This window comes from Lolium perenne, chromosome 5, assembly GCF_019359855.2.
Source record: "Lolium perenne isolate Kyuss_39 chromosome 5, Kyuss_2.0, whole genome shotgun sequence".
NCBI lineage: Eukaryota > Viridiplantae > Streptophyta > Magnoliopsida > Poales > Poaceae > Lolium > Lolium perenne.
This window is the reverse complement of record NC_067248.2, coordinates 190552074-190570523: the sequence shown is the minus strand read 5'-3', so window position 1 is coordinate 190570523 and position 18450 is coordinate 190552074. Positions and strand designations below refer to the sequence as shown.

The window sequence follows — 18450 nt, the reverse complement described above, 5'->3', positions numbered from 1 at the left end:
GATTCTGAGTTATACGACAAGGTTTGCATGTATGGAGGGAGAACTAAAGATACATTGAATGATGAAAGGATTATTGATTATGGAGACTTCTTCATTTACCTCCGTGATTTGGCTGACTCTGTAAAGCCTGGGGGTTGGTTAAGTAACTCCACTTGCGAGATCGCGTTGCAAGCACTTTCTACAGAGATGGCGAAGCAGAAGAAATTTGTCATGCCACTTAGGATTGCGGTTAGTGCACTACCACACTTTTTGTTTCATTTCAATGTTTTGCATTTTCCAGTACTGCCATTTGGCATCAGTAGTGCCCTTTGTTTCAGTTAGTGCCATTTTCCAGTACTTTTTGATTGTGTTCTTCAATGAAGTAGTGCCATTTTGCAGTAGTTCCATTTTATCAGTAGTTTCACTTTTTTCTAAACGTGTTATCTTCTTGTTTCCTTCCACATGCAGACAAAACTCAGAAGTGCCGCCACTTGTTTGACGGATAGATCAGTGAAGAAAGTATTCGAGTGTTCTCCTAATCACCGTCTTGATCACAAAGACATGGTAAGTCCCAAGTTGTTTCTTCAACTATTACTTTTCACATATAAACTGTAGTTTTAGAGGAAATAGTTTTAGAGAAAAAGATGTACTTACTGCCTGGTTCACTTCGTTCTTTTTGGTGAATCTTTTTTGCAGTGTTTGATGTTTTATACATTTAGGCTTTAATTAAAATTGAGTTGCAAACCTCTTTGTTTTAGAACAATTTGAGGTATTCATGTTTTTTCAAAACCATGCAGGTAATGTTCTCAGTATTGCAAGACTTGACACCTGACTTGGATGTCATGACTGGACACTACTACCTTATCGTGCTGAATTTGAAGTCCGGTAGGTTTGAAGTGATGGACTCAATGAGACGTGAGAGTGATCGTGGACTCATGAAAGATTCTCGAACAATCATCGGAAGTATAAAGCATTTGTGGGCAAAGAACTACAGTCAGTCAAAAATTGATATCTCAAAATATGAAACAGTACACATAAGTACGCCAATGCAAGACACTTTGTAAGTTCTAACATATGCTTTCATCTCAATGTATTCTATTACTTCTTTCTACAGGAAAGTACATTCAGCTTACTAACATTCTTTTTTTTTCAAGGTATGACTGTGGGTACTTTGTTCTAAAGTTCATTGAAGAATGGAATGGGAGAAAGATGCTAGCATTTAGAGGTTCGGACATGCCAGCTCTCAGGAAGCTTAACTTGAAGAAATGGGTGGACTTTCACAAGAACACAATCAACTGGGAGGAACTTCTCTTCTCATAAGAAGTTAACCAGTGGTACATTCTTCATGTATGGCTCAAAGGTACTACTTGTGGAGTACAAAATGTATCTTTTCATGATTCTCATGTAAATTCAGAATCATGTTTTTTTCTCTCCATGATTTTGTGATGACCAATCCATCAAGTACAAAGCATGTATTTTTCAGCATGCAAATTCAGATTTTATGAATGTTTTTAAGCATAATCAGTGTGAATGATTGATGTCCACGATTTAAGCACCAAAATTACATGAATGTAATTAATTAACAGAACTTGGATATGAGACACCAAATCATAATTCCCAGTGCAACAGATAGCTTAACATTTGGGCAATGTATAAAATCAATCTTACACAAAGAACAAATCCACCAGTACTTGATAACATGAACAAAATACGAATTCCCTTATGTGATTACACCATTTCACGGAAGAAGTCAAATTCTTTGGGCTCTGGTGATGGTGTTATCTTATCTTTGCACATAGCCGCAGTGTGTTGATTAGACCCACAAATGCTGCATTTGACAACTTTGGATGATTTCAAATGCAAACCAGACTGTTTTCTTTTCTCTGCTGGACGACCTTGCTTTGGAACATATACTGGATCCTCAACATGAGCAAACTGCGGAAAACTATCAAGCCCACCATCATTTGCCCCTTCTGCATCTTGAGCAGTAGTAGCATTTTTTCTTTTCTTACGTTTAGCAGACTCCGAAGCTTTCATGTCTAACAATTCTTTCTCTAAAGCTTGCATGTATTTATCTGCTAGCGCCTTCCCTTTATCAGATGTTGATGCAATTTTGGCTACTTTAGTGAAATCATTGCACATAGTTCCATAACGTAGCTGCTGCCTTTCTTTGTTACTCATTTTTCTGTCTACTGGTACCTTTGGCAATTCCAATTTCTCCTCCACAATAATTTCTTCTGGAATTCTCCACCTCTTGAGGATGTACTTCTCTGGAATTCTGTCAATGTTACCCAATTGCATCATGACTCTAAAAATATGGCAGCACAACAACCCATCCCTGCTGAATTTGCAGCACTCGCAGTTGTAGTTTTCAGCTTCCAAATTAGCCTCTACCTTGTAGCTTCTACTGCCATAGCCATAAACATATTTCTTGATAGGGCTAACATCATACGTTCCATGACCAACATGCTGTACATTATAAGATGTCACTTTACGAAGCTCCGCACGAAAGCGCAAGTAAATGGGCCGTGTATACACCTGCAAGGCTTGCTCTTCAACTGGAAAATCTCCCCACGCCCTAAGAGTCTTGTCTTCATCCTTGAATTCAACTGCATCCTCCGCTACATCAATCTTTTCTTGCAACTTCATGTACTGAAGGAAGAAATGATGCAAATTGTTGTGCGGGTCCATGTAAGTTTTCAAAACAGCGTTGAACCCCTCACTACGAGCAGTAGTCTGTAGGAACGGAAAGAACCTTTCTTTGAAGTAGGCTGGCACAAAAGTGGCTCTAATATGATATAGATCATAGATATGGGGGTTGTCCACTACATTGTGTTTGGTAATCATTTGTGCCCACCTAGTTTCGAACTCTTCAACCGACATGCTGTAATCAATTATCTCGTTCAACTCTGTCCTTAACTCCTCATGTTTTGACAAGAAGTTGCCCAAAACGGCCTGCGCATTTTGCATAATGTGCCACCTACAATTTCTGTGGCAGCAATTTGGAAATGAGACGAGAACTGCACTTCTCATTGCAGCATCTTGATCAGTTATGAAGTTATCTGGCTGCAGACCACCCATAGCCTCAAGAAACTCCTGAAACAACCAGACAAAACTCTCGATGTTCTCATTCTTTAGGAACCCACATCCCAGCTGGATTGTTTGACAATACCTATTGATTCCAATGAATGGTGCGAAAGGCATATTGTACATGTTGGTCATGTAGGTGCTGTCGAATGAGAGGCAATCACTGTAATTCTTGTAAGCAGCAATCGCTGGCCCATCTACCCAGAATATGCGGTCCACTTTGTCCGCATGATCTGTATGTATGTTGAAATAGAAATCTGGGTCTTCTTTTTTTATCCTTGCAAAGTGAGCTAGCAACAGGGACATATCTTTGTGCGTGTGTTCTTCATCAATTTTAGCCATGAAATTGCTCACATCCTTACTGTCATAGGGTACATTTGCGAGACCGCCATAGACCTCTCCCATAATCCTCATTACCCTGCCAGCAGATAGATTCACCTTATGCAATAGCTGAACAAAATCCTTCTCTTCCTTAGGTATACCTTTATGAGATCTCAAATACTTTTTCAAGGAAAACTTCTTCACCAAATTGTGATTGTGTTCTTCGATGAAGTATGTGACATACCACTTTGTTCCTCTCCTTTTAATCCTCAATCTTGCTTTGCATTCAGTTTTCTTGGTGATGCTTCTGTTCCTTTGCCTAACAGGTGGTGCTTCCAACTTGTTGATGTCTTCATTTTTTCCACTCTTGTTGCAAACAAATAGCTGTTTGTCTCTTTGATCATCAATTTTCGAAACCTTGGATGTACTGCATTTGATGGAAAAACCAATCTTCTTAGCATATCGGTTGTACTGCATCTTCGCATCCTCCCATGAATCATAGATCTTCCCTTTGAAAGGGGTTTCGACTTCAGTTTGGCTGCATGGCGTTGACTGGACTTCACCCTCATCTTCATCACCGCCGGAATCATCAGTTGACAGTGTTTCACCAGTTTCCGGGTTTGTGTCAACAGAAGCACCAGTGTTGCTTCCACTCACATGCTTGCTATGTTCTGAGCTTTTGGTCACATCTGGATTGCTCAAGGTCCTTTGTATGCTGCCTGTTACTTCTATTTGCAAATCATTGAACAAACTGACATCTTCGATTACCTTGTCAACTTCAATTGCTGGTTCATTTAGATCTAGTGCTCCTGTAGAACATTTTGGATCCATATCTGCAATCAAAGTTGTATATGCCTTAGTTCATATTTGTACAAAATGTTTAAGTCTGCCAAAATCACTTGAGCATAGCAATTACATTTAAAAAACCAGTGTTCCATAATTTGTTTTTGAGCATTTTTCACTTGAGCATTTTTAGATGTAAACTAACCAGCTTATTACAATCAAATACACAGGTTCTGGAGTGGTGCTGCATGGATTTTTGGAGTGCTCAAGTTATCAAGCACTGAAACCCCTTTCAAAGGGAAGATCTATGATTCAGAAATGCTTCTTTTTTATGTCCTGCTCCCAACTGAAAAACTCCATGGAATTATGCAAACAAGCAGATGTATAAATCATGCAAAGCAGAAGTGCTCTTTTGGGTGTATAAACCTAGTTTCTGGATCAGTATGTTTGCTATGGTAAGTATGACACCTATCTATCTTAGTTTTTCCATGTTTCTTTTGTGTTCTGGATCAATACACCTGATGCATGCACTGGTATGTACATGCCAAGTTATCTCTGGGTGTATAAAATTACATCCAATGCAAAGGTTTGGATCAATTTTATGCTATCTTAAGTTAGGCAGGTCAGTAGCTTAGCTATTTTTTGCATGTTTTTTGTTCATGTTTTCCTACGAAAATAACATGCTTTTTCCTGAACATGAGTAGAAGTTTTTCCATCCGAAATTCCTGATGGCTCAGGTGTTCTAGATCTTGGGCAATAGAAGTAAGAAACACATGGGAGTTTTGGGGAGAACAGGGGGTGAGATAAGAACAATTTGTTACCTCCAGGTTCTGCCCAGGTTTTTTCTTCAGATCTGCCCAGGTTTGTCCTGTTTCTTCAAATCTTGTAGAAGTATTTTGGGAGGTGGATGGAGAAGTACTGGGAGGTCCTGTTTCTTCAGATCTTCAGATCTTGTAGAAGATCTGTAGAAGTACTGGGAGGTTTGCCCAGGTTTGATGAACTTTTGGAGGAGGAAGATGTATATTCATGTATTGCTGGAAGAAGTTTGTCCTCCAGCAATGTTGGTGCTCTTTGGTAGAAGAGTTGGCAGCAATGGAGGTAAGATCTGTAGCCGTCGTGAGGAGGAAGAAGGTAGGAGCTAGGGTTTCAGGGTGGAATTGGTCGGGGGATGTATGTTTCTCCTGCTGGCATGTATATTTTACTCTGTCCTGAAGCGTTATGTGGTCGTGGGTTTCTGTCCCTGGGCCTTGTGTTGTCGTTTTTTCCTGCTGACCGAGTCAAAAAAAACGGCGCGCAAGGTGGCATGTGAGGCCCAGGGACCACTTTCTATTTCGGGACAGGCTTGGCGGGACCACATGCTGTTTTGGGAAAAAAACGATTCGGACATGGGGGGCACTGTGGTAGCCTATATGGTGCTATAGCACTGTGTAGCCACGTCCTAAAAAGAATGCATGGAAGCGATGATCGCCGCCAGTGACGACTGACGATGACCGGCGAATATATGGTTCCACATGTCTGGATATAACCGACGATCAAGTGGAAAAACCTCACCTACCACACAAGCAGCTACCGACCCGACTCACCACAACGGAAGCACTATCAGATTCGTCTCATAGCCACTGGTCGGCAGTACAGAGTTCTTCCACACAGACTGTTACGACTCATCATGAGACGGTTCCTCGCCTATGCGAACGCTGCCTTTTTTTCCTCTCTTGGGAGCACCTGGCCCAGGCTTCTTCCGACGCCGACGCAGCGTCGGTCGCCGGCGTTCACATGAGCTGCTACGACTACCTCTGCGCAAGTTGTGTGTATCGTGATTCTCATATGTGGAGTATTTGTTCTTAAGCTGTTTTTCTTCAATGGGTAGCTGTCACCCTGGCTTGCACGGGCTCTTGAAGTCGATATAAAACTAAGCTAATCATTAGTAGAAAGAGGTTTTCGTTCGGAACTTTAGTACCGATCATGTTTGGTCTGGCACTAATATGAGTATTAATATTAGTTCTGGTTCTAACAGCTAGAACGCCGCATGAGCATTAGTTCTGGGTCAAATGGGACATTTAGTCCCGGTTAAAGATTACCAACTGGAACTAAAGAGTTGTGGCAAGCTGCTGGTGCGAAAGTATTTAGTCCTGATTGGTGTTCTCAACCGGGGCTAAAGGTAGACCTTTAGCCTTGGATTGGGACACCAACTTGAACTAAAGATTTTCTGGGATTTTTGCCTCCACACCCCTCGCCTCTTTTTAGCTTTGTAAAATATAAAAGAAAATAAAAGATAGTTTAAAATTGAAAATCCTTTGAGATGTAGGTAGCTTAGGTGATCTAGTTATTATGAAAAATAATAAACATGAAAAATGGTAACAGTTTTGCATATGAACTCGAAGTGCCAAATGGAAATATGAAAAAAAATCAGATTTTAGGTTTTGACAAAACAAAAATATAAAAAAAAAATTATTGTTATTTATTTATCCAATATTATTATTACTTCATTATTTTTATTGTTTCAAATAATTATTTGAAATTCAAACAATAAAGAAGTGTGAAATCGTGACCAAGAGATTAATATGATTGATATGATACTAATATTAAAAGGTGTGCTGGTGTACTTGGAAGGTTGTTCGGAAGAAACTCAAAAGTTAAGTGTGCTTGGGTTTGAATAGTTCGAGGATGGGTAACCGATCGAAAAGTTTGACCACGATCCACGAGTAAGTACTTTGATTAGAGATTAAGTGTAATTGAAGATTAAACTGGTCAAATAATTCAAATACTAGAATTTCTGAAAAAATCTTCAAGTTCCATGAATTGTTGATCCTCGTCGCTTTCTGAAGTAGGATCTTTATCCATTTTCATCTTCTTCTTGTGATTCTGCAAGCGATTAACTTCGGGCACTACCGCTTTACAACATGCCTTACTCTTCATAATAAATACATTCTTACTAAAATGTTCTTGACACTACCAAAAAATATGTTGCAGAGTTTCATCATAAATTTTTAAAAGAAAGCCATCTTCGCTAGTCATGTGTGTTATGGTATGTATTAGCAGCTCATGGGCACCTTCGAAAATAACATACTCCAACGATTTACTAGTAGCATCACCATTATTATAAGATACTAGAGATTCATCATATGTATGAGAGCAATGAAAATAAAAGTGCCCAAATTTCAGACACTGAGGACATATTATTGTATCTGAAGGTATAATAGCTGCCCCCCCATGGGGGCTTCACAGCGCTTTGAGTTACTGACCGTTGGATCTCTCCTTAGAATCCATCTTAGCCGTTTGTTTTTTTACTGTGTGGTATAAAAGGCACTCCACACTGGAAAACCCTAGCAATGTGACGAGCTGCTCCTCCCCAATCCCCACACAGCCGCCATCCACCCAATCGGCAAGCTCCTCCTCTCCCGTCCCTCCCCTCCTCCTCCCTTGCCGCCTCTCCCTCCTTCTCCCGGCGGCATGGACGTAGAGCCTCCACGGCCGCCGTCACGCCGCATCCCCTCACCGGGCTAGCAGGGGCGAGCAGCAACATGAGGAGCCCCAGCTGCGACGGCCTCTTCCAGTAGCCCGACCTGCCCTCTCCTCTGTTCCTCCGGGCCTCCCACGTGAGGTGACGGCGAGGGTAGGTGATTTCGTGTCGGCGTGGAGAATTTCCTGGCCGGATGCTCCTCGGTGCTGCTCCGGCCGTGCACGCCATGGAACTCGGGCGGTTCATCCCCGGGAGCGGCCGTACGAGCTCCACGACCTCCATCCCCTGCCGGAAACGAAGGATGACCACTGGTGCAGAGACAGGAGCCTCGCTTCGGGGAGTCGCTGGTGAGCTCCGTACATCCTGCACATCTCCTACTGTTCCTAAACTAGGCTGTGTATTTTTTTAGGAAGATTTTGCACTATCACGTCCTAATGTATTCTGATGAATTGCATAGGAGAATTTTAGTTGGAGTAGACTTATGATATCACTCCATTATGACATTTGGGTGGAGCCGCAGCGGGCTGTACGGCCGCCGCGGACAAGCAGGTGGTGTCCAGCCGGAGCAGCGAAGGCTGCCGCTCGCACGTCCGCCGCTTGGAGGAGTGGCTGGTGAGCTCTTTCCATCCTGCACGCCTCCTATTGTTTCTAAACTAGATAATGTATTTTCATATGAAGATTTTGCAGCAACAACAGGGACATTGACATCTGGGATGAAGACAGCGGGCCAAAGAACTGCCTGCCACCAACAGTACCAATTATTGTGATTAGAGGAAAATTCATAGGATGCAATAATTTTCGTGCCCTGTATCTATAGACTTGGAAGAAGCCTGTTGTATCTATAAACTGTGGCTGCTGACCCCCTTCTTACCACAGGCTGACCAATTTTGCAGCATGCAATCTAAAAAATAATTTTCATGCAGCACACATTGCTAATGAATTTTGTTAGATTGATTCCCCACTGCTTGACCAGGCTAGAGGACTGCGGAATCATCGTTGCCGCTCGATGGAGGACGGGGTGCGCGGGTTTCAAATGGAGGTGCAGCGTTTAGGGTCTCTGGTGTGTCGCCACCACCTGGAGTCGCCTCGCCATGGTGATCGTTACCATTGCCTAACAAGGTACCTTCTCATAGTTCCTTGTTGTGTGCGACCTGTGTGCTGGTTTCTATATATGCATGTGTTCTTGCCTAGCTATCTGCCTATTTGGTTGCTTGTGGGGTGATGTTCATCTGCTGGCTTGCTTGCCTAGCCGTTTCCCTATTTGATTGCATGTGGGGTGATGTTGATCTACTGGCTTGCTTGCTTCCTACTAGGTTGGTGATTGATGCAACTGGTATTTAACTTGAGGGATGCATAATTCAGGATGGATTTCTGGTTTGGGTGATCTGCTTATGGCCATTGGTACATCTGCAGGTAAATTGGCTAAATGAGATTGGCTGAGCACAACGAATGTCTGTTCCATGCCATGTCTGTGTTTCCCTAGACTAATGCACACCATCCCATGTTTAATTCTTGTGAAGCTAAAGTGGCAGTTTTTGTTTGTTCCTAGGTCTACTTGATTAGATTATGATAGTTGCTTCGAAAAAATGCATATGTTAGGAAATAAGTAAAAGTATTTTGTATTTAGAACAGGAGCAATGTTTTTTCTCCATTATATCCACATGAGGTTTATGATTTGGAGGGTTAATCTATTGGCATGACAGTACATATTTTCAATGATGAATCTTTGGGTTATACTTTAAATATCAAGGACCTCATCAATTTGGACATGACCAACAGATTCCGCTATGACACCGTTGGGCAACACGACGACGGAGGCCTGAAGTTGTATGACCAGCAACAGCATCCGTGGGCAGCATCTGCTGGCACAATGAAGGAAGTATGCAATGTTTTATTGTAACTTGGTTAGTTCGTTATAGTTGTAACCTATGGATTTGGTTTTGCCTTTGCAATCTCTTATATTCGCTCTACAGGTAATTCTGAATTTGGTTTTAGTTACTTAAGGGGAAAATGTGCATTGCCTATAGATTGTATCAAAACAGCAGAATGTAGCATATGTAGAAAAAAGAACGATTTCTAACCAAGCGAGTTTGTTTATTTTTTGGGCATTCAAATGATGCATAGCATTAGTTGATGAAAGATGCATGCTGTTTTTTATGTTCAGAAGTATTTATTAAGATGGCCGCCTACCATTTTTCATTTACTTTTTCACATCTTATATCCATTAAGTTGCTAGATCCAATTTCTGTTATGGATATCTTCTATGCCATCCATGGTTAGTGCAGATTTTGTCATCCAATTGTTCTCTTCCTCTATGTGACAGGTTTAGTACTTGGTTTTCTTTGCAGCTGCTCAACAATGGATTTCTATCCTGTGAATTGGTGTAACAAATAAATTTTCCAATGTCAGCTGCAGCAAGATATAGGTGTTGTACCCTCGGAATGTTTTATCTTCGGAAAAAATAATTGGTAAACCATTATGCGAGGTATTGTTTGCCATGTGGTGTGGAGTGTCTTCATCTCATTTTTATTTGGCTAGCTGTAGTCTAGAGCGTTTCTCAAATAATTTTAGAATGGATTTTGTGAAGATTTGCAGAGAAGTAAGTCGAAACCTTCTTTACCGTAAACTAACTCAAAACCTCATGTTTAAAAATTTTTCACCGTACATAATAATTCTTATATACCTGCTACTTATAATGTCAATCATATTTAATTTTAATTCATTGTTTTACAGACCATCATATTTGCCTAAAGATGGTATTTCAGTTTCATGAAATAATTGTTTCCCATCATATAAGAATCAATTACTTTATTCAGTTACTAAACATTCCAAATGGACTATGAATATGCAGATTGGCATTCAAGTCCCTCCGGGATTCCTTTGCTAAAGAAGCATCACTACCTTGCTAGCTTTATGCAGACCAATCAGCTCATTCTTGGCTTATTCTGAAGGCAACTATCGGTTCTTTTGCAGCTGATGAAGCATTTTATTGGATCTCAATTTGCATGAAAAGCTTAACTGATTCAATCATGGCAGTCGTGTATCTTCCAGATTTGTAATGCTATTCTGTAGTGTAAGGATTTCTTCATCCCTATGAGTTGATTGCTAATTGCTAAGCTACTATCTCAAGCTAAGTATAGTTACCTCTTGCTAATGTCATTATTAGTTACTTTCTAATTGCTTTCCAGCTCACAAGAGGATTTTTTTAAAATCTGCGAGTTGTTCCTTTTATCTTGCAGCTTTTGAACAGAAACTACAACCTTAACTCAACTAATATATAAACAATATTCAGAGGAGTAAGGTCAATGCTTTGATTTGTGCTAGCTTTATCCACCGAATTCAGTAGTGTATTACTTTTGTTAGCATTTTTTAAATATAGATGTTGATGTGGATCTTCAGATATGTTTCCGCCCTTTTTGGACAATGCTAAACGCAATAAGTTACTAGATGCCTAGAAGGACTACAAACTAGATGCGGCATGCCTTATTGATCAGTATTCACAGTAACGCAATGTTGTGACTGCATGTTTAGTTTTTGTTGCTAAATTGGATTTTTTACCTGAGTATATCTTTGATCAGTATTCAGGCCTCTAATTCTTTGCTCAACTACTGATTAAGTAGGGCATGTTGAGCCAAGAAGTACTAAAATATATCTTCTTTGTTTCTTCTCATGTTTGTTCTCGTGTGGTGTTCATGCCTAGCATCGCAAAAATCTGCTACACTTCCACTTACAATGAGGTTAAGTAATCACGGCTTGCTCTTAATTTCCTAATTCTTTGGTGAACTATATACCATCCAATTATTAATTGTAATAATTGTGGTTGAGGGTTTTCTATTGTGCAAAACATCTTGTGTGGCTCCTTCAGGGTGCTCAATAGGAGGTTCATGGATTGCCCCTGCTGCCTCCTCCTCGGTGCACATTAGGGGGAGCACGAGGTGGCGCCAAAAACTGCGCTAGACGATAACATAGTTTGAAAACCTTCCCCATGAAGAGGTGGGGTTATTGTCCCTTTTCAGATAGCAAAGAAAGCATCCTCTGGTCATTTTCCGAAGTTATAGGTTACCTTAAGAATCTATGTGCACCAAGTTATTCATTGCAGGAGATACAATGACATTTAATAAAAGCCAAGGGCAGATATTTACCAAAAACTACTCTTTCTCATGGCTAGCTTTATATTTCTATATCAAGAGTGACTTTGAGAAAAGGGTTGAAGGTACATGCACTTGATGAAAATGGAAGCAACAACACTACAATAGAAACAAGAAATATAGTATATCAAGAAGTACTTAATAATCTCTAGAATACATGTGCATCCGCATTTATTTGTATATGTATATTTGTGGTGCATTTTTCCTTGATCATGTATTGTACTTTTACATGTCTAATTTCTGTCCTTAATTTTGCCATTTTTAGGATGTTTCAGAACTAAAAAGAACTTTTTATTTGATGCAATCTGTGTGCTCCAGCTGGCATGTTAAGTTTCTGTATCACATATATGTAGGCAACTTTATTAGTCTTATTTGTGTTGTGCACCTTTCTAAATATATTGTACACTCAATGAATTGTATTTTCTTTTTGTAGGGATTTCTCTTAGCGTCAAGTCCATTTGTTTGTAGCTATATGTGCCGACTGTGAGAACGGCTTTATGTTGTCCATGCTAAGAGGCCAAGGTTCTTAACCACGATTTTCGTCTGCCGGTGCAAGGATGTGTCCACAAAATCCTCTTCAGTGTTCTTCGATGTTGACTGCTGATATTTAGTGTTATACCTTCCTAGAACAGTCAACCAAGTATAGATACGCGTTTGTGGATTAGTCCATGTACTTCCACATCATGTTAGATTATGTGTTGTTAGTTTGTCACTGTGTGGTTGCAATCAATGTACTAAGTGGCACTCTTGATCTTACACATCTTTATGTTATTTCTAATTGACCAGTTAACTTAATAGTGAGAGGCGATCTTCCTGTACTAGATTTTTGTTTTCTCTTTACTATTTGGCTTCACTTTTATGAGAAAAAAAATAAGGTTTCGATATACTGAAATTAAACTACCTACTTTGGAAGGAAATTAGCTCTATACTTCAAAAAAAATATTTGAAGCATACCGATATATTAGCTAGCACAAGCAAAAGAAGCTCACTCTTAGTAAATTTTGCCCAGAAAACCATACCTGTTAATAGTCATAGTCAGAACGCATGTGAAATGCTCCCGAATTAACTTGATCCTATGATTTTGACAGATGTAACATCGGCATGTTCATCCATTCTCCAACATAGCCTCCAAGCTCTTCTCCTTCATGTGTACCCTGCTGGGACAAAATAACATAGAATTTCTGCAAACTGAATATTGGAATATACTTTTGTAATGAATTTTAAGTGGTTTGAAAACGGAGTGTTCTGCACAGCTAATCACTTGATAGCACATAGAAGATAAAAGTAATACCATGCGAAATGCCATATTGCAGAGTATCGCTTCGGCAATCCCATATTGCAGAGTATGGCTTCGGCAATCAGCACCATAATTCATCCCATCAGTGGCACCAGCTTCTCGAGCTTTCGTTGGGACATGCTGGCCTCCAAGTTGGCAAAAAATCTTTGTGCATAGAAGCCTGAATACTAGGGTGGCAGCGTATGAGTGATAATGCACTAAAAAACGTGAACATTTACATAATCCATAGCACATGGTCTCCTAACAGGTACTTTGGCATCTTCATTTCTGATAATCAAAGATTAAGAGGGGAAACCAACCGAGCCTGAACATAACGACCAACAAGAGTCTAATCTCCAGAGTACAGAGAATCATCAGCACTCACCCAACGAGCTCGAAGAGGCGGAGACGGGCGGCGGGCAGAGCGGCAGCCTCTTGGAGGCATGGGAAGGGAGCAGGGTAGCGCGGAGGAGGAGGTCCGGCGGAACTGCCGGCCCTGCACGACTAGCCGCCGTCGCGGACCGCGCCGGAGCCTACATCAGCTGGCAGGGGTGACGCGACAGCATGACCGCAACAGAGGCGGAGCAGGCCTGCAACGCCGTCAATGGTGCAGAAGCTTTTCGATGGGAGGAACGCTGTGAACCCATTGGAGCAGCTGCCTCCCCCGAGCTCCCTCATGAGGCCGCACATTGGCGCAATTCCATGCAGCCTCGGGAAATCGCCGCGATGCTGCTTCTCCCTGCATGCTGATCCCCTTTCTGCTATCTTGCCGATGAGGCCAGGCCTGGAACACAACGGCACGTGTTCTGGAGAGACGACGAAAGACTTGCCACCAGGAGATGGGAAGCATTGTCAGTTAGCGAATGAAAAAGGGGATTCCCATCACAGTATTTGCCGATGAGCTGTGCAATTCTTTTTTTTTTCTACGGCTAGCTTCTTTCTGATTCTCTTCATCTCTTGTGCTGAACGGAAGAAGGGACTCATCCCGGCCCAATCAATATGGTCTATCAACAGATATAGCAGATAAGAAGACCCAATATTACTATGGCTAGGCCACTTTATTATAGGATAAAGAATAATATTAGCCCTTCTTGTTTATTTTTATCATTAGTTAGTTCTTTTTAATATAAATATTCACCACTGCATATTAAAATGATATACACTTAATACCAGGCCAAACCACACCTTATTGCTCAATTGTTTGTGCACTTCCTTTGGAATGACTAGGTTATGTGTATTTTTCACTTACAGCTTACACAAAATAGATTTCCGTGCACAATTAATATAGCAGCCGCTGAATTGTTTATCATAGCGGAAGCCGAGAAATGTGCGCCAAGCAAAGATATATTCACAGTAACGCAAACTAAAGGCCTGAGTTATATAATTGTAAACCTCCTATTATTCAAATCCAAGATTACGTATCAGTATGTGCTCCTATTATTCAAATCCAAGATTTTTCTGTAACTTTTTAATAAAGATAAATGCTGAAGCGACTATTTTCTTGCACTTATATACTTCTGCCTCACCCCTGAGCAATGTTGGCTACTCTGCCTCGACCCTGATTTCCATGGCCGGTTGGTGGCCCTCGTCCAGGAGCTCAACCTCCTTTGGAGGCCCTCATCAACCCTGCGCTGGAGCTCACCGTTGCTTCTCCTCCAAGTGGTTCGTCCCCGGAGCTGTAGAGATGGCCGACGCGGTAGATTCTTCGTCCGAATGGAGAACACCCCGAGCTGCTTCCTCTCTGATCTCGGTGCTTTGCATCTTGAGGTCACCGGCATGCGGTGGAGATGGAGCCCGAGCACTTGATTGCTTTTCCTATTTTATTGCTAGGGTGCTTTTTGTATATTCAGTGCCTTTACTTTCTAATTTTAGGTTTTCTAGGGCAAAACATGCTAAAGGGCATCATTGTAATTTATGTACCCACCGCTTTTAATCTGGCTTTTCGAGGATGACTTTGTTCAAAAAAATCATAATTTCATCAAATTGACTTTATTTTGTAAAAACTTAAATGTACTACAATTTACCTACTTGATTTCTTATCGTTACTACTGTAATTCTATGTGGATTTCACGGGGTCGTGCGCCAAGGCGCACATCTAAATCTAGTCACTTATTATATCCGAAGAACTTAACCTTTGAGCATATTCCATTACATCGCAATACATTTTTTTTACGGTCATTTTACTATTGCTCATTTTTTTCTTCGTACCACTCCTCATCCTCCTCCATTGATGATTCATGTATCTCATTAACAACATCATAATATTCATAGAAAGATTTCATCTCTAGTTCCTCACCAAAGTTTCTAAAATCATTATCTAGCACAAAGCCTCCTCGAAATAATTATCATAGGTTTGGATCTTATCGGAATCATCATTAGAGAACAGGACATCATTAACAAGGATACTATTTGTGTGTGTAAGTTTATTTTCGAAAGTAGGAAATTCAAGCAGGTGATCAAATCGTTCCTCTTCGTTCTTGCTAAGGTAATCAACCATTAGCTTAGTGGTAGTCTTACCTTTTGATCTACCTTCCACTAGTAAAGAGAGTGCAACGTCGAGTGCCACCTTTTTATTAGCAACATGTTCCGGTGGTTTAGATGAAGGTTCTTCAAGTGGAGCTGATGGGATTCGTAGCATAGAAAACAAAAAATTTCCTACCGCGAGAACGCAATCCAAACCAAGATGCAATCTAGAAGATGGTAGCAACGAGGGAATGAACGAGACTAACCCTTGAAGATTTCCAAAGCCTACGAGATTAGATCTCGTTGTTGCAGAAGATGATCACTTGCCGCTTTCAAAAGCGCGTAGAAGATCTTGACGGTGCCACAATCGGGCAGCACCTCCGTACTTGGTCACACGTTCGGTGTTGATGAAGACGACGTCCTTCTCACCGTTTCAGCAGGCAGCGGAAGTAGTAGATCCTCCTCTGAATCCCGGCAGCACGACGGCGTGGTGGCGGTGGTGGTGGAGAACTCTGGCAGGGCTTCGCCTATGCGCTGCGGGAGTATTATGTGGAGGAGGAGAGGCTAGGGTTTGGGGAGAGGGGGTGGCTAGGGCGCCGGCCATGGGCACCCTTTGGTGGTGCGGCCAAGAGTGGGCTGCCCCCTCCCTCTCCTCCTCATTATATAGGTGGAAATCCCCAAGAGTTGTAGTCCAAGTCTTCGAATAAGACCCCAACAACAAAAACTCCCATAGGTGGGAAACCTACTCAAGGGGGGAGTCCTACTCAAGGTGGGACTCCCACCTTTCCTTGAGGTGGGGTGGCTGGCCACCTTAGGTGGAGCCCACCCGGGACTCCTCCCCTTAGGGTTGGCCGGCCTAGCTAGTGGAGTCCCTCCGGGACTCCGCCTTCCATAGTGATTTCTTCCGGACTTTTCTTGAACCTTCTAGAACCTTCCATAAATGCACCAGATCATTTTCAAACTTATAAAATGACTTCCTATATATGAATCTTATTCTCCGGACCATTCCGGAACTCCTCGTGATATTTTGGATCCCATCCGAGACTCCGAACAAAACTTCAAACTCCATTCCATATTCCATATCTACTTAAACGACATCAAACCTTAAGTGTGTCACCCTACGGTTCGCGAACTATGCAGATATGGTTGAGACCTCTCTCTGACCAATAACCAATAGCGGGATCTGGAGATCCATAATGGCTCCCACATATTCAACGATGACTTAGTGATCGATTGAACCATTCACATACGATACCGATTCCCTTTGTCACGCGATATTTTACTTGTCCGAGGTTTGATCATCGGTATCTCTATACCTCGTTCAACCTCGTCTCCTGACAAGTACTTCTTTACTCATACCGTGATATGTAATCTCTTATGAACCATTCATATGCTTGCAAGCTAATTAGACGACATTCCACCGAGAGGGCCCAGAGTATATCTATCCGTCATCGGGATGGACAAATCCCACTGTTGATCCATATGCCTCAACTCATACTTTCCGAATACCTAATCCCACCTTTATAACCACCCATTTACGCAGTGGCGTTTGATGTAATCAAAGTACCCTTCCGGCATAAGTGATTTATATGATCTCATGGTCGAAGGACTACGTAACTATGTATCGAAAGCTTATAGCAAATGAACTTAATGACGTGATCTTATGCTACACTTAATTGGGTGTGTCCATTACATCATTCACATAATGACATAACCTTGTTATTAATAACATCCAATGTTCATGATCATGAAACTATGATCATCTATTAATCAACAAGCTAGTTATACAAGAGGCTTACTAGGGACTCCTTGTTGTTTCCATAACACACATGTATCAATGTTTCGGTTAATACAATTATAGCATGGTATGTAAACATTATCATAAACACAAAGATATATAATAATAACCATTTTATTATTGCCTCTTGGGCATATCTCCGACAGTCTCCCACTTGCACTAGAGTCAATAATCTAGTTTACATATGTAAAGATATAACACCTTGGCCTTCCGGTGCTTTATCATGTTTTGCTCACGGGAGAAATTTTATTCAACGGATCTGACATGCTCAGAAACGTATGTATTTTGCAATTCATTTGCGTCTCAACGCATCACTCATTTTCCAAATGAGTCGGCATTAAATATGTTTGGTCTTCTGGTGGAACCTTAATTCCGCGGTCTGAAATATGTCACTAATATTGTCACACACAATATAGCTTCAAAGTTCTCACACTATCGGAACTACACCAAGTTCTCAAAGAACCTCTTGATTTAACATCCTCAGTCATTATCAAAACAATGACATATTCTGTCTTCATTTGTAGAATCCGTCACAATATTTAGAATTCATCTAAATCTAGCATAGACAACTTCTAGCTCACTATGCTACCTTTTAAAACAACACTTAGCCTAATTTGAGATTGAAATTTTATATGTGACAAAACCAATATCGGTGCAACATCTTACAGCGATTTGTTTGTCATTTCTCCATACAAAACTATATTTATATATCCTTGGTTCTTCTTAAGTACTAAAGAATATTCTTACTGTTTTTCAATGATCATCACATGAATCATTCTGGTACATGCTCATAACATTTTAGAGCACATGACATCTGATTTTGTACATATTATTCGTGATCTAAAATCACTCATGTGTTTTTACTCATCGAGTGTTAAATACACTCAAGTCTTGTGAAACTTTCACATGAAAAGAACACCTTCTTAATATTTTTATATTGAACTACTTCAATATCCATTCTATGTACTTTAACTTAAACTTATTATGTGTTTCAATCTATCTTCATAGATTTTGACACTAAATATGTTTCAGTTCATACCCTTTTCATTGAAGTTAATTCTCAATGAAACCTTTTATAAACAAGTATATAATTACATCATTTATAACCAACTATATGTCATCTACATAAAGTATT

General features: G+C 40.8%; 1 protein-coding gene and 2 long non-coding RNA genes across 6 annotated transcripts; 2 read left to right on the top strand and 1 right to left on the bottom strand.

The window, feature by feature from the left end:
* Window positions 1-1707: 1707 nt before the first annotated feature.
* LOC127303936 (protein FAR1-RELATED SEQUENCE 5-like) lies at window positions 1708-4218 on the bottom strand. The gene has a single exon (XM_051334649.1). It carries the CDS (start codon window positions 4216-4218, stop codon window positions 1708-1710), a length of 2511 nt encoding a protein of 836 aa, XP_051190609.1.
* Window positions 4219-7486: 3268 nt separating this feature from the next.
* Window positions 7487-10066, top strand: LOC127301291 (uncharacterized). Of its 3 annotated transcripts, none has more exons than XR_007851981.2 (5): window positions 7487-7977; window positions 8088-8749; window positions 8944-9043; window positions 9410-9509; window positions 9979-10066. It is a non-coding gene; the product is annotated as an uncharacterized lncRNA (long non-coding RNA). The 3 variants fall into 3 exon arrangements; XR_007851980.2 differs by lacking the exon at window positions 9979-10066 and having other exon boundaries at window positions 7488-7977; window positions 8088-8242; window positions 8604-8749; window positions 9410-9972; XR_007851979.2 differs by lacking the exon at window positions 9979-10066 and having other exon boundaries at window positions 9410-9972.
* Window positions 10067-10436: 370 nt separating this feature from the next.
* LOC127298124 (uncharacterized) lies at window positions 10437-12568 on the top strand. Of its 2 annotated transcripts, none has more exons than XR_007849622.2 (2): window positions 10437-11623; window positions 12212-12568. It is a non-coding gene; the product is annotated as an uncharacterized lncRNA (long non-coding RNA). The 2 variants fall into 2 exon arrangements; XR_011746041.1 differs by having other exon boundaries at window positions 10437-12127.
* The last annotated feature ends 5882 nt before the right edge of the window (window positions 12569-18450 follow it).

Coding starts and splice junctions, on each gene's coding strand:
- LOC127303936 (XM_051334649.1), bottom strand. CDS start 4,218: ATGGATCCAAAATGTTCTACAGGAGCACTAGATCTAAATGAACCAGCA.